The sequence below is a fragment of the Pan paniscus genome, chromosome 8 (genome assembly GCF_029289425.2).
Source record: "Pan paniscus chromosome 8, NHGRI_mPanPan1-v2.0_pri, whole genome shotgun sequence".
In the NCBI taxonomy this organism is placed as follows: domain Eukaryota; kingdom Metazoa; phylum Chordata; class Mammalia; order Primates; family Hominidae; genus Pan; species Pan paniscus.
The window spans coordinates 144,326,994-144,347,344 of NC_073257.2; the positions used below are offsets into that span (position 1 = coordinate 144,326,994).

The window sequence follows — 20,351 nt, forward strand, 5'->3', positions numbered from 1 at the left end:
GAGAGAAAAGGGCACTGCAGGAGTGGAGAGAGCGAGCCCAGAGGATGAGGAAGAGGAAGGAAGAGCTCAGCAAACTCCTGCCTCTGCGGAGGAGCATGGTACGGCACGCGCGGGCGGTGACCGGGCACTAGTCCAGTCCCGGGGGTGGGTGGGTGCTCACACGCATCCCTGTCCATGAAGGATGAGCCGAGACCTGGGGGTGTGGGTGGGTGCTCACACGCATCCCTGTCCATGGAGGATGAGCCGAGACCTGGGGGTGTGGGTGGGTGCTCACACGCATCCCTGTCCATGGAGGATGAGCCGAGACCTGGGGGTGTGGGTGGGTGCTCACACGCATCCCTGTCCATGGAGGATGAGCCGAGACCTGGGGGTGTGGGTGGGTGCTCACACGCATCCCTGTCCATGGAGGATGAGCCGAGACCTGGGGGTGTGGGTGGGTGCTCACACGCATCCCCTGTCCATGGAGGATGAGCCGAGACCTGGGGGTGTGGGTGGGTGCTCACACGCATCCCTGTCCATGGAGGATGAGCTGAGACTTGGGGAGGAAGCTGCCTGTGCAGGCTGCTGGCTGGTGGGGCTGGGTTGGAGTGCAGCATCCAGAACCATTGCTCACTGCCCAGCCGGAGGGGACAGCTTCCCGCCCCAGCCTTGAGGGCTTGCCTCTTGGCTCACTGACTTTTGGCTCCTGTCTGGGGAATTAGAAGCTCAAAGAGGGAAGGCGGAAGAGGAGATGAGGGGAAAGGATTCAAAAGATAAAAAGCAGCTGAGGTCGAGGTGGGCGCTACAGAGGTCTTTCTGGGCTCCTCACCCTTGGTCTCTGGACCTCGGGGCAGGCAGTTTCCCTGGAAGCCAAGATTGCCAGCTCTTAAGCTATGGGACATGGGATATCCTGAGTACCGTCCCCCAAGATTGCTAGCTCTTAAGCTATGGGACACAGGACATCTTGAGTACAGTCCTCTCTTCCCATTTTCCCCAGACTGTATGAGGGTCTTAGTCCAGCTGGGCACAGGGCAGTGGGCACAGGGTGGTGGGAGCCGGTGGCTCCTCCCTCCAGAATGCGCCTGGCTTGCTTCTCTGTCCTGTGAGCATAGTCAGGCAAATGTGCCGTTGAATTTGGTCATAGATGTTTCTTTGGTTCTTTCTTCTAAGAGATGCTCCCTATGTGTTACTTTGAAAGGCCACGGGTTGCCTCTGCAGCCCCCTTAGCTGGAGTAAGGCCCCCAAGGGCTTCACCCTACAGCAGAGAGCGTGGCCACGTGGGCCTGCAGGCGTGGACTGCTTGGACAGTTCAGGAGTGTTTCCTTTGTCTAACTTTGTATTGAACTAGTTTTTGACTTACAGGAAAGTTGCAAAAATAGTGTTTCCATCTCCCCCCGGCCCAGCTTCCCTGATGGTGACATCTTACATAACCTCAAAACAAGGCTCAGAGTTAGGAATTCACAGTGTCCAATGCGTTGGATAAACCAGGACTGCATCTCACCCTTCTCAGGTCCCAGGCCCCACAGGACACTCAGTCGCCATCTTTGCTGTCACCTTTTTCCTAATTTCCCCAATATGTGGGAAAGTTTAAAAATACATATTTTGCCACTTCCAGGAATAAAAATACTTGCACAATTAGACATTGCTAAGAATGCTTTCAGAGCTGAATTATAGCAAAAATATGGGAAACTTTAAATGTCAACAGATGGAGATGGCTAAATTGTCACATCCAGACCATGAGCTGCCTCTGTGGCCGACAGAAGGGTGAGTCAGTGATCATATCCACTGGCTTGAAAGTGTCTTGAAGAAATCACTGTAAGTTAAAGCAGCACAAGTTGTAGGACAGTGCACAAAAACTCTCATTGGTCTGGAAGAACGTACAGCAACCCAGTGACTTTGCGGGAAGGGCTGTGGCTCTGGGGAGGGGCGCAGAGGAGGGGTCGATGCTGCCACAGTTGTGCTTCTGAGTCCTGTGAGACCATCACAGTGAGAGTGTATGCAGTTTCTTAAAAAAGAAAAACATAGGTTTTCTAGAAACTCATCTATCATGAGATAGAGCAGTTCAGTCAGCGAGTATTGATGGCCTGCTCTGAGCAGGGAGGGGACCAGGCACAGGCCCTGCCCACGGGAGCGCGCACCTAGTGCAGAGGCAGACCCTCGGCTGTGGCAGCAGGCAGGGCTCCGTGGTAGCTGGCTGCTGTTCTGCGCACCCCGCAGGCCCTGGGTGAGGCAGCTGAACGCATGGAGAGGCCTGCTGCTTCCCTGTGCCACCCTCTGGGCCTGCGCTGGCCCAGGCACTGGTGAGATACTTTGTATGGCCCAGAGTGCTATAGTCAGAGTCCAAGGGAAAATCTTTGTGCCTAAATGTTCATATCTAATATACAAAGAATGGCTACTAATTGATTTTAAAAATCTGAGAATCCAGTAGAAGAAGTGGGCAAAAAGTATGGCAGGCAGTCCACAGAAGAGGAAATCCAAGCCACCGTAAATACATGAAAAGATGCTCAGCCTGTGAGGGACACGTAGGGTGGACGTGAGGCACTTGTGTGGTCGGCAGGAAGGAGCCGAGGTGGTGGAGCGTGGGGAGGAGCCGAGGTGATGGAGCAGCGTGGGGAGGAGCCGAGGTGGTGGAGCAGCGTGGGGAGGAGCCGAGGTGGTGGAGCAGCGTGGGGAGGAGCCGAGGTGATAGAGCAGTGTGGGGAGGAGCCGAGGTGGTGGAGCAGCGTGGGGAGGAGCCGAGGTGGTGGAGCGTGGGGAGGAGCCGAGGTGGTAGAGCAGTGTGGGGAGGAGCCAAGGTGGTGGAGCAGCGTGGGGAGGAGCCAAGGTGGTGGAGCAGCGTGGGGAGGAGCCGAGGTGATGGAGCAGCGTGGGGAGGAGCCGAGGTGGTGCAGTGTGGGGAGGAGCCGAGGTGGTGGAGCGTGGGAAGGAGCCGAGGTGGTGGAGCAGCGTGGGAAGGAGCCGAGGTGGTGGAGCAGCGTGGGGAGGTGCTGAGGTGGTGGAGCGTGGGATAGAGCATGGAGGCTGCTGCCACCAGCTGCTCGGAAGGCATCCTTCCAAGTTAAGAACGTGTCCTTTGAACACATTTAGGAGTCCATTTTATAGAAATAAAAGCAATCATATAGGCATTTAGTTACACAGAAGTGTATCTGTGTATTTCAGTATTGTTGGAGAGACAAGCATAAATAAATACAACTCCAATTTCCATGTCCATAACAGGGAAGCGGTTCCACGCATTGGCCCGGGGAGGGCAAGCTCCCAGCTCCCTGCAGCTGGGCAGGAGGACACGAGAGGGCGCCACGGCCTTGGGTGGCCACTGCTGGGTGGATTCCACTGGACAGTGGCACCCACGGGCTGGGCTGGGCTGGGCGGGCCTGGGGAATCATGGCCGCTGGCTTTGCAGCCTGGTCCTGGAGTGTGCCCCCAGCCCTGCATGTGCTTTTGCTGATCCGTCACTGTGTGGTCACACCCCAAGTACATTCGATGGGGTGGGAGCCTTGAGGCTGCGGCTGCTGAAAGGGCTGCAGAGCTAAAGCCTGTGGCTGGGTGAAGCCTGGGTCTGTCACCTGCTTTGTAAAACGCACTGCACTTCTCTTCATGTCGCTCTGAAACCAGCCATGACTTGAGCCCATATTTTGGGCTTCACGTCAGTGGCATGTTTGACACTTGACATACAAACCCTGGCGCAAAGCCCGTTCCACGCCACCAAAGCGGCAGCCTGTTGTAGACTTCGCCGGTGTGTTCGTGTTTATATTTGGTTCTTTGCTTGCTCACTCAAGAACTGGATGTTCGAAAAAGTCTTCCTTCTCTATATTTTAGAGTGGGAGTAAAATGTGGATGGGTGGGCTTCCCTCCAAATACATACTTTTAATGTCTTTTAAAATAAAATTAAGTGTCTGATTTTAAAAGAAAAAAACACCCACTGGATTTAGCATTTATTTATTTATTTATGAGACAGGCTGAAGTGCAGTGGCACAATCTTGGCTCACTGCAACCTCTGCCTCCCAGGTTCAAGCGATTTTCCTGCCTCAGCCTCCTGAGTAGCTAGAACTACAGGCATGCGCTACCACACCTGGCTAATTTTTTGTGTTTTTAGTAGAGACAGGTTTCGCCATGTTGGCCAGGCTGGTTTTGAACTCCTGACCTCAAGCAGTCCACCCGCCCCGGCCTCCCAAAGTGCTGGGATTACAGGTGTGAGCCACTGCGCCTGGCCAGGATTTAGCATTTGTTCTTTTCTTTCTGTTGGAAGAACCTTTGGGAGAATCCTGATCACCTGAAAGTGTCCCAGCTCTCAGTCAGCCAAGAGTTTCCTCTGCTGTGTCTGCAGCCTGTGCCTTGCTTTATGGTGGGGTGGGAGGGATAGGAAAAAGTTGGTGGGTGGTCCCTGGTCCTCCCTGCCTCCCATCTTTCTGCCCTTTCTGGTTGCCAAACACTTTCTAAGTGTCAGGCATGTACTAGGGTTAAACTAAGGGCCAGACAAAGGCCCCGGCCTGGAAATACATTTGGAGGAGAGAATGGCAGATACAACCATTCCAAACGTCATCTCAGTAAATGCTAAATGGACCCTACGAGTCTCCACATTGCAGTAGCCCCTGGTTGGAAGTTCTTCTCTCCCACTCTGTTGCCAGGGTTCCCTCCTACCTGTTTTTGTCATCCGTTGGTTTCTGACAGTCCCCGGGAACACACTGCAGGCACCCGCACAGGCCCAAAGCTCCCTGAGGTCCGGAGGGGTCAGCGTGGCTCTCACATGTGTCCACTGGAGGCAGCAGCGAGCAGCACTCGTCACGCCGCCCTTGGGGTGCTAGCCTCCTCCTGCCTAGGTTGCACATCACAGCGAGTGTTGGGTCCTCCCAGGTCTCCCTGGTTCTGGCACTGAAGCTGGAGAAACAGATCTGGGGCCCCTGTGGAGAGGGGCCATCTAAGGACGCCTGTAGGAAGCCAGCCACTGCAGCAAACCTGGCGTGGGGGGCATAAGGGCATGCAGGGCAGCCTTCCGAGCTACCCCAGGGTCCCCTCACTCTGCATCTTTACCTCCTACCCCAGCCTGGGCTGTCAGGGAGGCCCCAAAAAGATGTCCAAACTGAGATCCCAGTAGGGCACGAGAGCTAGCCAAGACCTGGGGGGATGACTGCGTTGCACAGGGACCGTCTACCCGGGGCGGCCTCGGACCCACCTCTTCGTGGACGAGGAGCTAGTCTAACACACCTTGCAGGTTAGCTTTGTGGAAAAACATCATCTACTGGGATTCCAGAAATCATCTTGTTGCATTTTCCTAGGTGGCATCAAAGACTCCCTCTGCCACAGATCTGATAGATAACGGGAAAGTACCACTGAATCCACCTGGAAAAATGAAACCAAGCAAAGAGAAATCGCCACAAGCAAGTAAAGAAATGAGGTTGGTAACTGCAACTGGCACTCAGTCCTTCCAGGGCTCAGCCAGCCACCCACGGGCAGGTGCTGTTGTTTATTTCATGAGCATGCACTGAGGAGCCCTGAACCTCCAGGCTGTGGCGGGCTCCAGGCTGTGGTGGGCTCCAGGGAGAGCCAGGTAACCCTGGAAGGTGGGGTCCTTGCCCTCAGGGAACTGCTGTCACCCAGCCATGGCTCCTGTAGGTCACCAGGATACAGAGTGCTCCCGAGCCCTCTGTAGTGGGTGCTGCTGTGAGCGCTGAGGGGAGACGCGATCCGAGATCCACCCGCTGCAGTCCCTGCCCTGCCCTGCCGTGCCCTCCCCACCTCACCCCTGCTGCCTCCCCAGGTCTTCTCATGCTGAGTTCTGATCCCATTTCTTCCCACCCCAGCTTCCTTAGACCTGACCCTCAGGGCCGCTCAGCCCTTCCCCTCATGGGGTGTTGGGTGAGGCAGCGAGGCCAGGCGTTGACCCAGGTGAAGGGGACTCAGGCAAAGTAGCCACCATGGGGTGGAGGAAACAGCCAGAACCGAGAAGCTGTGTCAGGAAGCACTTGAGACGTTTTGATTTTGAGTCCCTGGCCAGGGGGCGGCCAGGCTGCTGGGCAGGTTGTCGTCCCCGGGAAAGGCAGGCAGCCACAGGCCCATCAGGGATTGCTGGTGAGCCACAGAGGATCCTGGAGTTCAGGAGAGCAGGGAGGGATATTTGGGAAGCCTGGTGCTAACCTGGGACCAACGTGAGGGGAAGGGTAGGGGCTCAGAGGCATGCACTTGGCACTGGGGAGTAGGGATGGATGGAGCAAATGGGGCTGAGGAGCACTGGGTGGCCCGGCGAGTTCATGGGGCAGGACACGCTCCACAGTGCCTGGTGGACAGAGCAGAGTCGGGGCGCAAGGCAAGGACGGAAGCTGGAGGCTGGTCCCTGGGTGGGTCCCTGGCTGGGCCTTGAGGGGAGGGGAGGGGCTTCGCTGGAGAGTGACAGCAGCTGTTCAGGGTTCCCGGGGGTTCACCCTTCTCACCTCACAGCAGCTCGGGGGTCCGGGGTTCACCCTTCTCACCTCACAGCAGCTCAGGAGTACGGGCTTCACCCTTCTCACCTCACACCAGCTCGGGGGTCCAGGGCTCACCCTTCTCACCTCACAGCAGCTCAGGGGGCCAGGGTTCATGAACCCTCTCACCTCACAGCTGCTCGGGGGTCCGGGGTTCACCCCTCTTACCTCACAGCAGCTCGGGGGTCAGGGGTTCATGAACCTTCTCACCTCACAGCTGCTCGGGGGTCCGGGGTTCACCCCTCTCACCTCACAGCTGCTCGGGGGTCCGGGGTTCACCCCTCTCACCTCGCAGCAGCATTCCTTTGATTTTCTGCGTTCACAGCTTCTATAGCTGGGTTAGTGGCTGCACCCTGGGGATGATCACTGGGCTCCCTAGTCGCCTCCACCTCCTCTGAGCCGTGTATAAGGACCAGGCTGACACGGAGCCTCAGTGTGGACACGCCTTCTTGTCCAGGCATTTCCCACGCCGACTCTTCAGCTGGGCCCCTCCCTCGCACCTCCCAGGCGTCCTGGGAAGCCAAGGCTGGCCTCAGGGAGACCACTGGAGACCCCAGGGCATGAGCACTGCTCTCCGGTGCCCCCGTGCTTTCCTGGCCTGCACCAGGCTCGCTGTGGCTCTCACTGAAAGCGCCTCACTGCACTCAGAGGCCAGAGCAGAAGAGACCGTGGGGCCTGAGCTTGGAAGGCCCTGGGCCTGGCCCCGGCCCTGCTGCTCAGCGTACGTCTGCCAGGGGGCTCCCCACTCAGTTTAACGTAAGAAACCTGGAGGAAGGGTGAGGTGGGATGAGATGTGGGTGACAAAGGGCATGTTCTGTTCCTGCAGAATTTGTTCCTCCTGGAGGCTGACAGTGTTTAGGGAAAATCTCGAAGGCCAACTAGGTTGTATCAACTCCCCAACCTCATGAAAATGGCTTAGACTAAAACCATTTCGTCTCAAACATTTGAATGTTCTCTTACATCCTCCAGGGAGTTTACCTGCCATATTTGGCCTTTAAAAAGCCCACAGCAGACCACAGTGGCCCGCTAACCCCCCATCACCCTGGGCACAGTAAAAGCTGGGGTCTGAGGCACTGACACAGGGCATGCCCTGACCTGAGGGCTCTGTTCTGTAGAACTCCAGAGGACAACATGCTTTCTTTTCCATAGTTACTCTGAAAAGCAAGCAAAACCGGCACAAACCCTGCTGCTGGGAGTAAGAGGGTCTTCGGAGAGGCTAACTGAGACTGTGTGCCATTGTATTCACAGTGGGGCATGCACCCATGCCCGCGCCAACGCCCACACCACACCCATGACCACACCCACACTTACATCTACCTCCACACCCACACTAACACCCACGCTTACATCTACCCGCACACCCACACTTACACCCACGCTTACATCTACCCCCACGCCCGCACTTACACCCACGCCTACATCCACCCCCACGCCCGCACTTACACCCAAGCCTACATCCACCCCCACGCCCGCACCTACACCCACGCCTACATCCACCCCCACGCCCACACCTACACCCACGCCTACATCCACCCCCACGCCCGCACTTACACCCACGCCTACATCCACCCCCACGCCCGCACTTACACCCACCCTTACATCCACCCCCACGCCCGCACTTACACCCACGCCTACATCCACCCCCACGCCCGCACTTACACCCACCCTTACATCCACCCCCACGCCCGCACTTACACCCACGCCTACGTCCACCCCCACGCCCGCACTTACACCCACGCCTACGTCCACCCCCACGCCCGCACTTACACCCACGCCTACGTCCACCCCCACGCCCGCACTTACACCCACGCCTACGTCCACCCCCACGCCCGCACTTACACCCACGCCTACGTCCACCCCCACGCCCGCACTTACACCCACGCCTACGTCCACCCCCACGCCCGCACTTACACCCACGCCTACGTCCACCCCCACGCCCGCACTTACACCCACGCCTACGTCCACCCCCACGCCCGCACTTACACCCACGCCTACGTCCACCCCCACGCCCGCACTTACACCCACGCCTACGTCCACCCCCACGCCCGCACTTACACCCACGCCTACGTCCACCCCCACGCCCGCACTTACACCCACGCCTACGTCCACCCCCACGCCCGCACTTACACCCACGCCTACGTCCACCCCCACGCCCGCACTTACACCCACGCCTACGTCCACCCCCACGCCCGCACTTACACCCACGCCTACGTCCACCCCCACGCCCGCACTTACACCCACGCCTAGGTCCACCCCCACGCCCGCACTTACACCCACGCCTACGTCCACCCCCACGCCCGCACTTACACCCACGCCTACGTCCACCCCCACGCCCGCACTTACACCCACGCCTACGTCCACCCCCACGCCCGCACTTACACCCACGCCTACGTCCACCCCCACGCCCGCACTTACACCCACGCCTACGTCCACCCCCACGCCCGCACTTACACCCACGCCTACGTCCACCCCCACGCCCGCACTTACACCCACGCCTACGTCCACCCCCACGCCCGCACTTACACCCACGCCTACGTCCACCCCCACGCCCGCACTTACACCCACGCCTACGTCCACCCCCACGCCCGCACTTACACCCACGCCTACGTCCACCCCCACGCCCGCACTTACACCCACGCCTACGTCCACCCCCACGCCCGCACTTACACCCACGCCTACGTCCACCCCCACGCCCGCACTTACACCCACGCCTACGTCCACCCCCACGCCCGCACTTACACCCACGCCTACGTCCACCCCCACGCCCGCACTTACACCCACGCCTACGTCCACCCCCACGCCCGCACTTACACCCACGCCTACGTCCACCCCCACGCCCGCACTTACACCCACGCTTACGTCCACGCCCACGCCCGCACTTACACCCACGCTTACGTCCACCCCCACGCCCGCACTTACACCCACGCTTACGTCTACCCCCACGCCCGCACTTACACCCACACATCTACCTCCACGCCCGCACTTACACCCACACTTACATCCACCTCCACGCCCACACTTACACCCACGCTTACATCTACCTCCACAGCCACACTTACATCTACCTCCACACCCACACTTACACCCACACTTACATCTCCCTCCACACCCACACTTACACTCACACTTATATCTACCTCCACACCCACACTTACACCCACGCTTACACCTCCACACCCACACTTACACCCACGCTTACATCTACCCCCACGCCCACACTTACACCCACACATCTACCTCCACGCCCACACTTACACCCACGCTTACATCTACCTCCACACCCACACTTACACTCACACTTACATCTACCTCCACGCCCACACTTACACCCACGCTTACATCTACCCCCACACCCACACTTACATCTACCTCCACACCCACACTTACACCCACACTTACATGCACCTCCACACCCACACTTACACCCATGCTTACATCTACCTCCACACCCACACTTACATCTACCTCCACACCCACACTTACACCCACACTTACATCTCCCTCCACACCCACACGCTCACACTTACATCTACCTCCACACCCACACTTACACCCACGCTTACATCTACCTCCGCACCCACACTTACACCCACGCTTACATCTACCCCCACGCCCACACTTACACCCACGCTTACATCTACCTCCACACCCACACTTACATCCACCCCCACGCCCACACTTACACCCACCCTTACATCTACCCCCACACCCACACTTACACCCACGCTTACATCTACCCCCACGCCGACACACCCACGCTTACATCTCCCTCCACGCCCACACTTACACCCACGCTTACATCTACCCCCACGCCCACACTTACACCCACAGGTACATCTACCCCCACACCCACACTTACACCCACGCTTACATCTACCCCCACGCCGACACACCCACGCTTACATCTACCTCCACACCCACACTTACACCCACGCTTACATCTACCTCCGCACCCACACTTACACCCATGCTTACATCTACCCCCACGCCCACACTTACACCCACACTTACATCTACCTCCACACCCACACTTACACCCATGCTTACATCTACCTCCACGCCCACACTTACACCCACGCTTACATCTACCTCCACACCCACACTTACATCCACCTCCACACCCACACTTACACCCACACTTACATCTACCTCCACACCCACACTTACACCCACGCTTACATCCACCCCCACGCCCACACTTACACCCACACTTACATCTACCCCCACACCCACACTTACACCCACGCTTACATCTACCCCCATGCCGACACACCCACGCTTACATCTACCTCCACGCCCACACTTACACCCACGCTTACATCTACCCCACGCCCACACTTACACCCACACGTACATCTACCCCCACACCCACACTTACACCCACGCTTACATCTACCCCCACGCCGACACACCCACGCTTACATCTACCTCCACACCACACTTACACCCACACATCTACCTCCACGCCCACACTTACACCCACACTTACATCTACCTCCACGCCCACACTTACACTCACGCTTACATCTACCTCCACACCCAGACTTACACTCACGCTTACATCCACCTCCACACCGGCACTTACATCTACCTCCACACCCACACTTACACCCACACTTACATCCACCTCCACGCCCACACTTACACTCATGCTTACATCTACCTCCACACCCACACTTACATCTACCTCCACACCCACACTTACACCCACACTTACATCTCCCTCCACACCCACAGTTACACTCACACTTACATCTACCTCCACACCCACACTTACACCCACACTTACATCCACCTCCACGCCCACACTTACACCCACGCTTACATCTACCTCCACACCCATACTTACATCTACCTCCACACCCACACCCACACTTCCATCCACCTCCACGCCCACACTTACACCCACGCTTACGTCTACCTCCACACCCACACTTACATCTACCTCCACACCCACACTTACACCCACACTTACATCTCCCTCCACACCCACACTTACACTCACACTTACATCTACCTCCACACCCACACTTACACCCACACTTACATCCACCTCCACGCCCACACTTACACCCACGCTTACATCTACCTCCACACCCACACTTACATCTACCTCCACACCCACACTCACACTTACATCCACCTCCACGCCCACACTTACACCCACGCTTACATCTACCTCCACACCCACACTTACATCTACCTCCACACCCACACTTACACCCACACTTACATCTCCCTCCACACCCACACTTACACTCACACTTACATCTACCTCCACACCCACACTTACACCCACACTTACATCCACCTCCACGCCCACACTTACACCCACACTTACATCCACCTCCATGCCCACACTTACACCCACGCTTACATCTACCCCCACACCCACACTTACATCCACCTCCACGCCCACACTTACACCCACGCTTACGTCTACCTCCACACCCACACTTACATCCACCTCCACGCCCACACTTACACCCACGCTTACGTCTACCTCCACACCCACACTTACATCTACCTCCACACCCACACTTACACCCACACTTACATCCACCTCCATGCCCACACTTACACCCACGCTTACATCTACCCCCACACCCACACTTACATCCACCTCCACGCCCACACTTACACCCACGCTTACATCTACCTCCACACCCACACTTACATCTACCTCCACACCCACACTTACACCCACACTTACATCTCCCTCCACACCCACACTTAAACTCACACTTACATCTACCTCCACACCCACACTTACACCCACACTTACATCCACCTCCACGCCCACACTTACACCCACGCTTACATCTACCTCCACACCCACACTTACATCTACCTCCACACCCACACCCACACTTACATCCACCTCCACGCCCACACTTACACCCACGCTTACGTCTACCTCCACACCCACACTTACATCTACCTCCACACCCACACTTACACCCACACTTACATCTCCCTCCACACCCACACTTACACTCACACTTACATCTACCTCCACACCCACACTTACACCCACACTTACATCCACCTCCACGCCCACACTTACACCCACGCTTACATCTACCTCCACACCCACACTTACATCTACCTCCACACCCACACCCACACTTACATCCACCTCCACGCCCACACTTACACCCACGCTTACATCTACCTCCACACCCACACTTACATCTACCTCCACACCCACACTTACACCCACACTTACATCTCCCTCCACACCCACACTTACACTCACACTTACATCTACCTCCACACCCACACTTACACCCACACTTACATCCACCTCCACGCCCACACTTACACCCACACTTACATCTACCTCCACACCCACACTTACATCTACCTCCACACCCACACTTACACCCACACTTACATCCACCTCCATGCCCACACTTACACCCACGCTTACATCTACCTCCACACCCACACTTACATCTACCTCCACACCCACACTTACACCCACACTTACATCTCCCTCCACACCCACACTTACACTCACACTTACATCTACCTCCACACCCACACTTACACCCACGCTTACATCTACCTCCACACCCACACTTACACCCACGCTTACATCTACCCCCACGCCCACACTTACACCCACACTTACATCTACCTCCACGCCCACACTTACACCCACGCTTACATCCACCCCCACGCCCACACTTACACCCACGCTTACATCCACCCCCACGCCCACACTTACACCCACGCTTACATCCACCCCCACGCCCACACTTACACCCACGCTTACATCCACCCCCACGCCCACACTTACACCCACGCTTACATCCACCCCCACGCCCACACTTACACCCACGCTTACATCCACCCCCACGCCCGCACTTACACCCACGCTTACATCCACCCCCACGCCCGCACTTACACCCACGCTTACATCCACCCCCACGCCCGCACTTACACCCACGCTTACATCTACCCCCACGCCCGCACTTACACCGACGCTTACATCTACCTCCACGCCCGCACTTACACCCACGCTTACATCTACCCCCACGCCCACACACCCACGCTTACATCTACCTCCACGCCCACACTTACACTCACACTTACATCTACCTCCACGCCCACACTTACACCCACACGTACATCTACCCCCACACCCACACTTACACCCACGCTTACATCTACCCCCACGCCGACACACCCACGCTTACATCTACCTCCACACCCACACACCCACACATCTACCTCCACGCCCACACTTACACACACACTTACATCCACCTCCACGCCCACACTTACACCCACGCTTACATCTACCTCCACAGCCACACTTACATCTACCTCCGCACCCACACTTACACCCATGCTTACATCTACCCCCACGCCCACACTTACACCCACACTTACATCTACCTCCACACCCACACTTACACCCATGCTTACATCTACCTCCACGCCCACACTTACACCCACGCTTACATCTACCTCCACACCCACACTTACATCCACCTCCACACCCACACTTACACCCACACTTACATCTACCTCCACACCCACACTTACACCCACGCTTACATCCACCCCCACGCCCACACTTACACCCACACTTACATCTACCCCCACACCCACACTTACACCCACGCTTACATCTACCCCCATGCCGACACACCCACGCTTACATCTACCTCCACGCCCACACTTACACCCACGCTTACATCTACCCTCACGCCCACACTTACACCCACACGTACATCTACCCCCACACCCACACTTACACCCACGCTTACATCTACCCCCACGCCGACACACCCACGCTTACATCTACCTCCACACCACACTTACACCCACACATCTACCTCCACGCCCACACTTACACCCACACTTACATCTACCTCCACGCCCACACTTACACTCACGCTTACATCTACCTCCACACCCAGACTTACACTCACGCTTACATCCACCTCCACACCGGCACTTACATCTACCTCCACACCCACACTTACACCCACACTTACATCCACCTCCACGCCCACACTTACACTCATGCTTACATCTACCTCCACACCCACACTTACATCTACCTCCACACCCACACTTACACCCACACTTACATCTCCCTCCACACCCACAGTTACACTCACACTTACATCTACCTCCACACCCACACTTACACCCACACTTACATCCACCTCCACGCCCACACTTACACCCACGCTTCCATCTACCTCCACACCCATACTTACATCTACCTCCACACCCACACCCACACTTACATCCACCTCCACGCCCACACTTACACCCACGCTTACGTCTACCTCCACACCCACACTTACATCTACCTCCACACCCACACTTACACCCACACTTACATCTCCCTCCACACCCACACTTACACTCACACTTACATCTACCTCCACACCCACACTTACACCCACACTTACATCCACCTCCACGCCCACACTTACACCCACGCTTACATCTACCTCCACACCCACACTTACATCTACCTCCACACCCACACCCACACTTACATCCACCTCCACGCCCACACTTACACCCACGCTTACATCTACCGCCACACCCACACTTACATCTACCTCCACACCCACACTTACACCCACACTTACATCTCCCTCCACACCCACACTTACACTCACACTTACATCTACCTCCACACCCACACTTACACCCACACTTACATCCACCTCCACGCCCACACTTACACCCACACTTACATCTACCTCCACACCCACACTTACATCTACCTCCACGCCCACACTTACACCCACACTTACATCCACCTCCATGCCCACACTTACACCCACGCTTACATCTACCCCCACACCCACACTTACATCCACCTCCACGCCCACACTTACACCCACGCTTACGTCTACCTCCACACCCACACTTACATCTACCTCCACACCCACACTTACACCCACACTTACATCTCCCTCCACACCCACACTTACACTCACACTTACATCTACCTCCACACCCACACTTACACCCACACTTACATCCACCTCCACGCCCACACTTACACCCACGCTTACATCTACCTCCACACCCACACTTACATCTACCTCCACACCCACACCCACACTTACATCCACCTCCACGCCCACACTTACACCCACGCTTACGTCTACCTCCACACCCACACTTACATCTACCTCCACACCCACACTTACACCCACACTTACATCTCCCTCCACACCCACACTTACACTCACACTTACATCTACCTCCACACCCACACTTACACCCACACTTACATCCACCTCCACGCCCACACTTACACCCACGCTTACATCTACCTCCACACCCACACTTACATCTACCTCCACACCCACACCCACACTTACATCCACCTCCACGCCCACACTTACACCCACGCTTACATCTACCTCCACACCCACACTTACATCTACCTCCACACCCACACTTACACCCACACTTACATCTCCCTCCACACCCACACTTACACTCACACTTACATCTACCTCCACACCCACACTTACACCCACACTTACATCCACCTCCACGCCCAGACTTACACCCACACTTACATCTACCTCCACACCCACACTTACATCTACCTCCACACCCACACTTACACCCACACTTACATCCACCTCCATGCCCACACTTACACCCACGCTTACATCTACCTCCACACCCACACTTACATCTACCTCCACACCCACACTTACACCCACACTTACATCTCCCTCCACACCCACACTTACACTCACACTTACATCTACCCCCACACCCACACTTACACCCACGCTTACATCTACCTCCACACCCACACTTACACCCATGCTTACATCTACCCCCACGCCCACACTTACACCCACGCTTACATCTACCTCCACGCCCACACTTACACCCACGCTTACATCCACCTCCACGCCCACACTTACACCCACGCTTACATCCACCCCCACGCCCACACTTACACCCACGCTTACATCCACCCCCACGCCCACACTTACACCCACGCTTACATCCACCCCCACGCCCACACTTACACCCACGCTTACATCCACCCCCACGCCCACACTTACACCCACGCTTACATCCACCCCCACGCCCACACTTACACCCACGCTTACATCCACCCCCACGCCCGCACTTACACCCACGCTTACATCCACCCCCACGCCCGCACTTACACCCACGCTTACATCCACCCCCACGCCCGCACTTACACCCACGCTTACATCTACCCCCACGCCCGCACTTACACCGACGCTTACATCTACCTCCACGCCCGCACTTACACCCACGCTTACATCTACCCCCACGCCCACACACCCACGCTTACATCTACCTCCACGCCCACACTTACACTCACACTTACATCTACCTCCACGCCCACACTTACACCCACACGTACATCTACCCCCACACCCACACTTACACCCACGCTTACATCTACCCCCACGCCGACACACCCACGCTTACATCTACCTCCACACCCACACACCCACACATCTACCTCCACGCCCACACTTACACACACACTTACATCCACCTCCACGCCCACACTTACACCCACGCTTACATCTACCTCCACAGCCACACTTACATCTACCTCCACACCCACACTTACACCCACACTTACATCTACCTCCACACCCACACTTACACTCACACTTACATCTACCTCCACACCCACACTTACACCCACGCTTACATCTACCTCCACACCCACATTTACACCCACGCTTACATCTACCCCCACGCCCACACTTACATCTACCTCCACACCCACACTTACACCCACACTTACATTCACCTCCACGCCCACACTTACACCCACGCTTACATCTACCTCCACACCCACACTTACATCTACCTCCACACCCACACTTACACCCACACTTACATCTCCCTCCACACCTACACGCTCACACTTACATCTACCTCCACACCCACACTTACACCCACGCTTACATTTACCTCCGCACCCACTTACACCCACGCTTACATCTACCCCCACACCCACACTTACACCCACACTTACATCTACCTCCACACCGACACTTACACCCACGCTTACATCTACCTCCACGCCCACACTTACACCCACGCTTACATCCACCCCCACGCCCGCACTTACACCCACGCTTACATCTACCCCCACGCCCGCACTTACACCCACACATCTACCTCCACGCCCACACTTACACCCACACTTACATCCACCTCCACGCCCACACTTACACCCACGCTTACATCTACCTCCACAGCCACACTTACATCTACCTCCACACCCACACTTACACCCACACTTACATCTCCCTCCACACCCACACTTACACTCACACTTATATCTACCTCCACACCCACACTTACACCCACGCTTACACCTCCACACCCACAGTTACACCCACGCTTACATCTACCCCCACGCCCGCACTTACACCCACACTTACATCTACCTCCACACCCACACTTACACCCACGCTTACATCTACCTCCACACCCACACTTACACTCACACTTACATCTACCTCCACGCCCACACTTACACCCACGCTTACATCTACCCCCACACCCACACTTACATCTACCTCCACACCCACACTTACACCCACACTTACATGCACCTCCACACCCACACTTACACCCATGCTTACATCTACCTCCACACCCACACTTACATCTACCTCCACACCCACACTTACACCCACACTTACATCTCCCTCCACACCCACACGCTCACACTTACATCTACCTCCACACCCACACTTACACCCACGCTTACATCTACCTCCGCACCCACACTTACACCCACGCTTACATCTACCCCCACGCCCACACTTACACCCACGCTTACATCTACCTCCACACCCACACTTACATCCACCCCCACGCCCACACTTACACCCACCCTTACATCTACCCCCACACCCACACTTACACCCACGCTTACATCTACCCCCACGCCGACACACCCACGCTTACATCTACCTCCACGCCCACACTTCCACCCACGCTTACATCTACCCCCACGCCCACACTTACACCCACACGTACATCTACCCCCACACCCACACTTACACCCACGCTTACATCTACCCCCACGCCGACACACCCACGCTTACATCTACCTCCACACCCACACTTACACCCACACATCTACCTCCACGCCCACACTTACACCCACACTTACATCTACCTCCACGCCCACACTTACACTCACGCTTACATCTACCTCCACACCCAGACTTACACTCACGCTTACATCCACCTCCACACCCGCACTTACATCTACCTCCACACCCACACTTACACCCACACTTACATCCACCTTCACGCCCACACTTACACCCACGCTTACATCTACCTCCACACCCACACTTACATCTACCTCCACACCCACACTTACAGCCACACTTACATCTCCCTCTACACCCAGTTACACTCACACTTACATCTACCTCCACACCCACACTTACACTCACACTTACATCCACCTCCACGCCCACACTTACACCCACGCTTACATCTACCTCCACACCCATACTTACATCTACCTCCACACCCACACCCACACTTACATCCACCTCCACGCCCACACTTACACCCACGCTTACATCTACCTCCACACCCACACTTACATCTACCTCCACACCCACACTTACACCCACACTTACATCTCCCTCCACACCCACAGTTACACTCACACTTACATCTACCTCCACACCCACACTTACACCCACACTTACATCCACCTCCACGCCCACACTTACACCCACGCTTACATCTACCTCCACACCCACACTTACATCTACCTCCACACCCACACTCACACTTACATCCACCTCCACGCCCACACTTACACCCACGCTTACATCTACCTCCACACCCGCACTTACATCTACCTCCACACCCACACTTACACCCACACTTACATCTCCCTCCACACCCACACTTACACTCACACTTACATCTACCTCCACACCCACACTTACACCCGCACTTACATCCACCTCCACGCCCACACTTACACCCACACTTACATCTACCTCCACACCCACACTTACATCTACCTCCACACCCACACTTACACCCACACTTACATCCACCTCCACGCCCACACTTACACCCACGCTTACATCTACCTCCACACCCACACTTACATCTACCTCCACACCCACACTTACACCCACACTTACATCTCCCTCCACACCCACACTTACACCCACGCTTACATCTACCCCCACGCCCACACTTACACCCACGCTTACATCTACCTCCACGCCCACACTTACACCCACGCTTACATCCACCTCCACGCCCACACTTACACCCACGCTTACATCCACCCCCATGCCCACACTTACACCCACGCTTACATCCACCCCCACGCCCACACTTACACCGACGCTTACATCCACCCCCACGCCCACACTTACACCCACGCTTACATCCACCCCCATGCCCACACTTACACCCACGCTTACATCCACCCCCACGCCCGCACTTACACCCACGCTTACATCCACCCCCACGCCCGCACTTACACCCACGCTTACATCCACCCCCACGCCCGCACTTACACCCACGCTTACATCTACCCCCACGCCCGCACTTACACCGACGCTTACATCTACCTCCACGCCCGCACTTACACCCACGCTTACATCTACCCCCACGCCCACACACCCACGCTTACATCTACCTCCACGCCCACACTTACACTCACACTTACATCTACCTCCACGCCCACACTTACACCCACACGTACATCTACCCCCACACCCACACTTACACCCACGCTTACATCTACCCCCACGCCGACACACCCACGCTTACATCTACCTCCACACCCACACTTACACCCACACATCTACCTCCACGCCCACACTTACACCCACACTTACATCCACCTCCACG

At 56.3% G+C, this 20,351-nt stretch overlaps 1 protein-coding gene across 7 annotated transcripts in view; it reads left to right on the top strand.

The window, feature by feature from the left end:
* The window catches only part of LRRC27 (leucine rich repeat containing 27), a 63,818-nt gene that overhangs the window by 23,550 nt on the left and 19,917 nt on the right, over nt 1-20,351 (top strand). For all 7 annotated transcript variants that reach the window (XM_063607605.1, XM_063607607.1, XM_063607606.1 and 4 more), the window contains exons 8-9: nt 2-98; nt 5,253-5,371. In XM_063607605.1, the coding sequence (XP_063463675.1) occupies nt 2-98; nt 5,253-5,371 (216 nt within the window). The remainder of the gene's footprint in view (nt 1; nt 99-5,252; nt 5,372-20,351) is intronic.